The sequence below is a fragment of the Mus caroli genome, chromosome 6, assembly GCF_900094665.2.
Source record: "Mus caroli chromosome 6, CAROLI_EIJ_v1.1, whole genome shotgun sequence".
Lineage (NCBI taxonomy): Eukaryota > Metazoa > Chordata > Mammalia > Rodentia > Muridae > Mus > Mus caroli.
In genome coordinates, this window is record NC_034575.1 from 82,804,854 (window position 1) to 82,814,276 (window position 9,423).

General features: G+C 42.5%; 1 protein-coding gene across 1 annotated transcript in view; it reads right to left on the reverse strand.

Annotated features, from left to right (window-relative positions):
* The window catches only part of Gmcl1 (germ cell-less 1, spermatogenesis associated), a 41,836-nt gene that overhangs the window by 23,441 nt on the left and 8,972 nt on the right, over window positions 1–9,423 (reverse strand). The window contains exons 3-6 of the mRNA XM_029478219.1: window positions 7,125–7,221; window positions 5,917–6,014; window positions 2,608–2,720; window positions 2,003–2,068 (exon numbers count right to left, since the gene is read on the reverse strand). Of these exons, the coding sequence (XP_029334079.1) occupies window positions 2,003–2,068; window positions 2,608–2,720; window positions 5,917–6,014; window positions 7,125–7,221 (374 nt within the window). The remainder of the gene's footprint in view (window positions 1–2,002; window positions 2,069–2,607; window positions 2,721–5,916; window positions 6,015–7,124; window positions 7,222–9,423) is intronic.

The following is a 9,423-nucleotide window of genomic DNA, read 5'->3' on the forward strand; positions in this document are numbered from 1 at the left end:
GCATTTTCAAAGTAGTATCTTTCTCTTCCTGAAGCAGGAAATTTCTATACAGAGCAGGCTGTCCTCAAGCTTGACATCCTCTGGTCTCAGCTTTCTCAGTGCAAAGATCATCAGTGTGCCCCCACATACTGTTCAACATAGCCTTTAACATCTATGCTCACAAGAACTTTCAGTCAGAAAGCACACTGTAAGCCAGGCATGGCAGCTCATGCCTATAATCCCTGTGGAGGCAAGTATGGGTCTCTGTGNGTCTGAGGCCAANNCCATCAACTCAGTGAGTTCCAGAGCTGCCAGGGNTACAGTGAGATCTTGTCTCAAAACCAAACATCTTTACTACTCTTAGAGTAAAATATGGACAGTCAGTAGTTTAAGTTTAGAATGGAAAAGTGGTCACTGGCTGCTCAATCTATTTCTTTTTCTTTCCCTTTCCTTTAAGACAAAAAGCATTTGGGTTTCTAAGACAACTTCTCTTTGACAGTTTTTCTGAAAAAGTTCAGTGAGCTCTCTAACATCTCTCCCTCCTCTCTTGGAAGCTACAACACACTAGACCCTTTGATATATCCATCTTCATCAAAGCACCTTTACTTCCAGCACTCCAGAGGCAGAGCTAAGTGAATCTCTGTGAGTTCAAGGCCAGCCTGATCTGCATAGGAAGCTACAGGGCAGCAAGAGCTATACAGAGAGAGAGAGACCTTGTTTCAAAAACAAACAAACAACCCCCCCCAAAACAAAACTAAAAAACACTTCACACACATGCCATTTATACCCTAGAGCCTTCATTTTCCAGACCTGTCATAGACGTCTTGGTCTCACAGCAAAGGGAAGCCAANAGTGGCAAACAGCACAATCACACCACATCATTCACAGACCTCAGCTGTGCATCACCAACACTCCAGGACATCCATAAGGAAGGGTGGAAGGAAGAGTGAATGATAAATGCATGCAGTTCAAAGGGCCAAGCTAACTGTGACTGTGACTTCAATCAGGGTAAGAGGAGTGGGGGTGGAGTGAGAGAGAGACAGTCAGAGAGACAGCCATCATGGCACGTGTGGAAGTCATAGGACAAGTCTTAGGGACTGGTTCTCTCCTGCTACCTTGTAGTCTTCGAGTAGAATTCAGGTTGACAGGCCTTTTGCATTAAGTGCCTCTACCTTCTGATCCAACTACTGTCCCATAAACATTTTACAGTAGGGTCTGGAGAGGTGGCTCAGTGGCTAAGAGTGCTTACTGCTTCCCAGCACCCACATGGCAGCTCACAACCATCTATAACTTTAGTTCTAGTGGATCCTACACCCTCTTCTGGTCTCTAAGGACTCCTGGACACACTAGTGCACAGACATACAGACAGACAAACACACACTACAAATCTTTTAAAAATATTTTTTTCCTAAAACACATTTTGATTTTTCCCCAAAACATCATGTTCTATGATAGAAAAAGGTTTTCAAACTATCTATCGCCTTTGAAGCTGTATGCTTGCAGAAGTGAGGTAGCACTTACAAGTCTTTACAGTCTTAGAGGAGCAGCATGTTTTAACTGTTAAAATACATGTAGATTTTATCATTTATAGCAAAGAGATAAGTGCCGAGCTTACTTATGTCTGTGTATAAGCCATGGTGCCTTTTGTTAAATTGTTTACTTTTTCTTTCTTCTTTCCTCTCCCTCCTCCTCTTCCTCCTCCTCCTCTTTTTTTTTTTTTTTTTTTTTTTTNCCCCCCCCCCCCNTTTTCCCCCCCCCCCCCTTTTTTTTTTTTTTTTTTTTTTTTAAAAACACTCAGTAGGTACTCCTGGCTGTCCTGGGACTCGTTATGTAAACCAGACCAGCCTTGAACTCACAAAGATCCACCTGCTTCTGCCTTTAAGTCCTAGGATTAAAGAAAGGTGTGTACACCAGGCCTGGTTCTCACAATATTCTTTGTATTAGAAACAAACCCTGGACTACCTGAGCAAAGAAAGCATGTCATTTTAGGGTGATCGGCTGTAAGCTCCTCAGTGTCACATACCTGAGTTCTTTGAAAAGTTCCACGCTCTGGTGAGTCATGAGGTTGTTCAGCAGCCACTCGAGGCACCTGGGGTCAAAGCAGGGTTAGCTGATGTGTCCGAAACTGCTAACTCACCAAGGTCTTACTCACAATCTAGTGAAAAGAGTGGTAGTCATGCTAGGCCATGCTCAAAGTCTTTTCCTTAGTGATCTGAAATTTAGTATTGTTTTGTCAGTAGTTATTACGGGAAATTCCCTTAACATTAGTACCATTTCTCATTAAGAAAACTTCATGTTTGTGTTACTTTGTAAGATGTTACCTTCCATACAATCTAAAAATGAGTTCTGCAATTCTCAAGACTCAAACTGTCCATGTTTGTATTGGTATACCTTCGTAGTGCCTACTCCTTAAGTGGTGGCCAAAGTTGTATAAGCATGTTTCAGGCCCACTGTAGTCAAAACAAGGGCAATTCTGAGCAACTTAAGGCTTAGTCCAGCGGAAAAGCAGGGCTCTTAAAGTAACAAAGTCTACTCTTTCCCAACTAATTCTTTATTACATTCTCGTAAGACTCCAAAACAGCTGAAGCCCCAGAAGTGGGGTGGAGAGAAACAGGAAAGGTGGCTCACTTTTTCTTTACAGAGTCTAGTCCATAGGTCCCTGCCGATGTGTAATAGCCACACACAGTTCTCACAGAGATGGTCTCCTTCATTGTCTCACCGCACTGCTGTATCAAACCATCCTGTAAACATAAACAAGCACTGGAAAGGCCATTTCGCCTGGGGAATCAGCTCTCATGTCATGCTTTCATACTAAGATGTAAAACCAAATCAAAATAGCAAGGAAGGAAGGAAGGAAGGAAGGAAGAAGGAAGGAAGGAAGGAAGGAAGGAAATTCATTAACTGGAGTTAGCCTAAGTTTTTTATAGGTCCAATAGAAATGTTGAAAAAGAATCCAGCAATTAGCCCACTGACTATCTGAAGCTGAGAATGAACTGGGCAGGGAGGCACTGAGGGAAGATGCTGTGAGTCTCATATTCTGTTTTCTGCTCTGGACTTTTACAAATTTCTTCAACAGGACTTGTTTTTTCCTGTTCTTACTGAACCAAGAATTCTTTACATAGTCATTTAATCAAGTTACAGGACAGACAAAGGAATAATATGGATGCGTGGAACAGTGCTCAGTTAGGGTTAAAGCACCATCAATACCCCACAGATACCTCTAAACAAGTATATAAGTTTTAAATAACATTAAAATTTNAATTTAATGTTCCCCTCCCCTCCCCTCATGGCAGGCTGGAGAGATGGCCCCAGGGTCATGAGAGTAGAAGAACTGGCCCTGTCCCTTGTTTCAAGACAGCAGGCCCTGCATCTCCCCTGGGAGGCACAGAAGAGCTAGCCCTGACGCCATGGGCATTGACGAGCAGGACCTGAGGGCATGAGAGCGATAGAGCTGGTTCTGCCACTTGCTGGCTGCAGTGTTGGATGGACTCGCCAGGGAAGGGCTGAAGAACTTGCCCTGGTGGTGTGGGTGCTAGAGAGTTGGTGGGCTGACCAACTCAGACACTTCTCACCCCAACATCAACCTCATTAGTGAACAGCATGCTGGATGTGTGAAGGGGCTGGCCCTACAGATCTACAACTACAGATCTCCATGACACAAGGCAACAAGAGGCTATCCAAGAGGAGTCCCAGTGAGGATCCAGTATCAATAGTGTAGCAGAAGACAGAGGCATTGAATCAGACCAACGAGTCACTGCAAAGAACCTTTGTAAGCAAAGATNTATGGACAAAAGGGTATACCATGTGCCACATTGTGACATATGACAGCTTCCACAATGGGATTTTTTCCTTTGGTGGGGAGGTTCCAAAGATGGAAGGTGGGTACAAGAGGATGGGGTGATGAGTGGGATCAGGGTACATGATGTGAAATTCACAAAGAACCAATAAAAAGCTTTAAAAATTAATCTAAAATATTTACATAGGTTTCAAATAAACCAGCTTCTATATACAGAAAGAACACTGTCATTTTTTCATTCAAGTTTCTGAAACATATCATGCAACTATATTATTAAGTTAGAATTAGTAAGTTATAAAAATAAGGCAGAATGCAGATTTAGAACAAAACCAAAAGGACCAAAAGTTAGAAAATATAGATATCCAAAGTAANTATTAGAAAGATAAAAATATTTGAAAAAATAATCTCAGACAGGATAATAAACAAGCTAATAACTAGCATTTAGACTCAGATAGATCAGCACGCCAGACCACATGGGCTTAAACTAAGGCATAGTACTGACTCAGTGTTGTATAAACTTATCTCAATTCTAGACCCTTCTTCCCTAACACATCACCCCACCTCCTCCTGGGGAGCCTTTTCTTCTCTGTGGTTGTTACTGTGACTTTCATCNAGACAGCCGCAGTGTGCCTGCATCTCTAACATACTTTCTTTCCTTNACATGTTGTACCTGAAACAATCTTCCAATATTTTGGTGTGAAGTTGTGAATCAAACCCACAGCCCTGCACATGCAGGTGAGCACAACAGAGCCCTCTAAACTAGAGACTGTCTTTCCCTGATTAGAATCTTCCAAAGGAGCTCCCACGTAAAGTTAAACTTTGCAATGTACAGAGAAACCTTCATTTGCTGATTTTGACCTCTTTCCAATCCTTTTTATTTTTTGTTTTATTTCTTGAGACAGGCTCTTACTATGTAACTTGAGCTGGCCTATAAGTCACCAGGGTGATCTTGATCTCAGAGATCTGCCTGCTTCTGCTCCCTGAGTGCTGGTTTTAAANCGTGCACTACCACACCTGGATTTTTTAAATGTTTATTTGTGTTGTATAACTTCACAGCATGCATGTATTGACCAAAGGAAAACTTGGAGGAAGTCAGTTCTCTCCTTTGACCACGTGTGTCCTGGGGATGCAACCCAAACTGTCAGGCTTGGTGGCAGGCATCTTGAAAGGCTCAGTCATCTTGCCAGTCCCCCAACTCAATTTATATTAATAGTAGAAACTTAGTCTCCTTAACTTCTCTAATCTCCCATCCTCTGTCCCTGGTCAGAAATGCTGTTTTGCACCTTTTCACACAGTTCAAGGTAAGCACACTTCAAACTCCATCTGGAAGTACAGTGAGGATGCTGGGTTGAANTGGCCCTTCCTATCTTCCAAGTTTATTAGGCCTCCGCACGGTGTTTGTGTTGTACTCTTAACACTGGGTAACTGTTTGCACCTTTGAGTTTACTTATCTCCGTTCACTGTGAGATCCTTGAAGGCACACACAGATGACCCATGTTTAGGAACTACATCTTTATCCTCTCTGGCTCCTTATGCTAAGTCTTACATATTGCGCAACGTGTTCAACATAGAGTTACTGAAAGATGCACATTATTTACATGGGATGATACCACAATGAAGCTTAAATAACAAACTATTTCTTTAACCAATGAATTAAATTTACTTTTTTTCTTTTTTTGTTTGTCAAGACAGGGTTTCTCTGTATAGCTTTGGCTGTCCTGGAACTCACTCTGTAGACCAGGCTGGCCTCAAACTCAGAAATTCACCTGCCTCTGCCTCCCAAGTGCTGGGATTAAAGGCGTGCGCCACCACTGCCTGGCCCAATGAACTAAATTACTGATCATATACCATCTGCTTAGCATCGATGCCACTGATGGACAGAACTCTGCAGAGGAATGTGTGCAGGCAAGTGAACTTTCCAAGTGTCAGCAAATCAAGGAAGCTATGCAGAAACACCTCCCATCCACTTCACACAGTGATCAAAGACCTTCAATCTAACCAATAACTTTTGGTCAAACATTTTCAGCAATTTCTAACAAATGGCATGTTTATAATTTTGTTTTAAAGATGACAGAAGTAGAATTTCACTTCTGTTTTAGAGGTGTGCACAGAGATAGACTAGACACCTTGACACTACTTACCAACTGCAGCATGCAAGCTGCTGCCAAAATGGCAACGACCCTGCTGGGCTTTATTAAGACGTCATCTCGATACAGTGATCCAAATGCGACCTGCAGTGCTGAAAGCAAAAGTGCACACACAGAATGAAATGCTGCCNGCAGGTGAGAGGCTCCTGCAGAAGCAGGAGNGACAACAGCCTGCACCTGGAGAAGCATCAGGAACTAATATGGCAGCTATGGTTACTGATGGTGTTAATACGTAACATTGCTTGCTGGAAAGGATTCTGCCAACTCCAGCCATATTTTCTCTGTCTAATCTTGACATAGTCAGTGGTTAGAGCTGTGTCAGAACTGCTGAGTACATCAACTCTAAGTGCACATCTATGTGCCATCACTCTATGATAACATTTCTTTAGAGGAGTAGGTAAGGCTCTCACTCACTATGTAGATAAGGCTGGTCTCCAATTCACAGCATCCTCCTGCCTCAGCCTCCTCAGGGCCAGAATTATAGCCCTGTGGCTCCAGGTCACGAAGATGTGTGCTTAACTTGTGACCACCTCTGTGCCCACTCACACCCGGTCTTCACATCTAAGACCACTCCTCCTCCAATGCCACGCTTACCAATGTTCTTCAGATTGCTTTGTAAACACCTCAAGTTTCTTTGCCTCTGGAGTGGGCCTTGGGTTTCCCCACTTGGGATATCAAAGGAGATGAGCAGGAGTAGGGAGGAACAGGAGGGAGGGTCTGCACAGAGGCTCACTAAGCTGTTCTCATAATCCCTTACCCCTCCTCAGCCCTGTTTCCTCAGCCACAGCTCCTTTAAGCTCTGAAACAGCCTGCTACAGGATTCATATGCCTACTGTTCCACAGAAGATCTTCACACATCATTTATTTTTATTTTTTGGTGGTAGAGAGCAAACCTTAGCCAGGGCAGGAAAGCACTGACTCTTTTAGCATTAGCTGTGTCTGCAGCCCTCNCTCTAGCCTCTGACAAAAGGAGACATGCTTCCTATGCCTTCCCATGCTTCACCTCCCAGGCCGACAGCCACAAAGACACGTGAGCGACTGACTGAGCTTGTAGGACTAAATAGAGACAGAAGACACAACAGATAAACTGAGTGAATCAATATGAAATTTCCACCTTCTAGTACATCATACAACCTTTCCCCTAGCCTATAAGGCTAGACTATATTTCATCAAAAAACCAGTAATAATTATGGAGGTTATACCTTCTATATCAATGTTCTGGTCAGGAATCTCCAGTTCAATNATATTCATGCTGGATTCTTTCCAAGAACCACTGAACATACTAGAGAAGTAGCCAGACTAGAAAAAAAAAAAAAAAAAAGGTCAATGATTAGCCAGAACTTTATCTTCCAAATATATATTTTTTAATATTTAAGTTTATTTTTATTTTCAGAAAAGCTTAATCTGAACTTAGGAATTCAGACTTAAAATATAGTGCTTTTGTGTGTCTGGATCTCTTGGGGAGAAGATGAAGCTAGTGAGTGAGTCCACGAGACAGTCCACAAGCTCATTGCTCAGTGCACCTGTTGCCCAGGCTCTCTCTGATGTCACTCACCGTGGTCTGAAGAGCACAGTCATTCTCCTGCAGTGGAGTTTATGACTCTGACAAACAACAGTCATCATCCTGGTCTTTATTAGTTTTGTACCAAATATTTTTTCTAATATCTATTTCTAACTCTAAGCTAACTCTACCGTATCAAAAAAAAATCTAACATATCATTTCAGGAGAAAAAGATCATGAAAACATGTAAAGAAGAAGTTAAAAATAAGGCCATTATGAGGTAGAGTGAACTGTGTTCAGTGTGATACTACTACAAATCCAAAGCAGATAGATTCTTACAACACTATCAGAACTCAGACCCCACNTCACAATGGAACCTGGGCAGCCTTTCAGCAGTCAGAGTCCCTAAGGTACACAAGGAGGCATTTCTTTCTCACAAGCCCGGTAGTACGTACAGTGGGTGTATACTTCTGTATTCAGGAGAGCCGAGGAAACAAGTCCTGCTCACACTACCGACTTAATCCCTGTGGCCTCAGCAGCGATTAAGGATCCAGAGAACTCCCAGACTGGACCTAAAAGGATGCACTCCAAAGAAATCTGAGACCCACAATGTAGTTTTATATGACCACAGAGGATTCTGAATCCCAGCGTGGGTAAAGTCTGTTTCTACCTGCTAGATCCGTTCCTTATAATTAGTACTGCAGTACTTCAGAATGGATCAAGTATTAACTAATTAAAAGTTCTATCTCATATAAAAAACATAATAATTAAAATAGAATAAACATAACATTCCTCAGTCCTTATGCTCATATGTCTGCATCTGTGGCTGCAGGACACAGTCAACTGTTAGTTTAAATCTTTTAAATTTTACTTTTAATGATTGTTTTTAAATGCTTTAACCTCCTTTCTAGCCATCACTCACCAGAGGTAGTGGAAAAGAANGAATATGGGGGAAGTGGACCTGTTTAGAAATTGTTCTTTAGAGCAAATCTCATCTACATTGTCTGGAAATTAGCGGTTCAGTTCACAGGTCAGCAGCAGCAGCTCAATCCACTGGCAAACACTTCATGGATATACCTAGTTTAGCAGTGTCCGGCCAGCAGCAGCAGCAGCAGTGGCACAACTTAGCAGAGACAGCCAGGCCTCAGTTGAATTGGCACAAGTCAGCAGGAGGGATTTGGACCAGAAGGGACACCAGGAGAAGTTCTCCGCTGTGTCTCTCTCAACAAAATGAAGATCAGTGAACACTCAAGACCAAGAAGAGTTGTAGAGCTAGCTCTAAAAGCAAGCACCTCTCACAGTTCATTGAGGCTTTTTATACTCCCTCCAAACATCACAAGCCCCCCATAGGTCTTGCTGAGCCATGTGTCTTGTCTCAGCATGTGAGTCTGAGCATAACTCCATGTGACTCTGTCTCAGCTGACATCACTTTGCCAATGGGCCTGGTCCACAGAGGTGGCAAGAAGCTGCAGCACGCCACCACAGTTTTTTGGTGCATTTTCTCTCATAGAGTCCCAACAATGCAGCTCAACAACATATAAGGTGGACCAATACATGTGTGTCATCAGCAAAGAATCTTTCACTACATCTCCTTTTACTGCTTGCTTTAGTCTTTCTACCTGTGTATACTTCAGTAAAACATTCCTTCACAGGTCTGCCTTAGTTTTTTACCTGTGCCAGCTTCAGTGAAACNTTCCTTCATGTGTTTACCTTAGGAAAACACCCTTTTAGTTGTGTCTGTTTTAGGAAAGCACTTTTTTANATGTTTGCCCCAGCAAAACACCATTTAACACAACTGAGTTTCTAAAGAATCCTTCAGTTTTTACTTCAGTCAGATGCTCTGACTGTGCATGGCTCACATACTCAAGTCCCCTGTAGGTCACACGTAGTGCCTACTATAATGTACATGCTATATAATAGCCACATTATGGCTGAGGGGATGACAAAGGCCTACATGTTCAGGACAGATGCAACTGTCTTTTTTCCAAATATTTGTAACA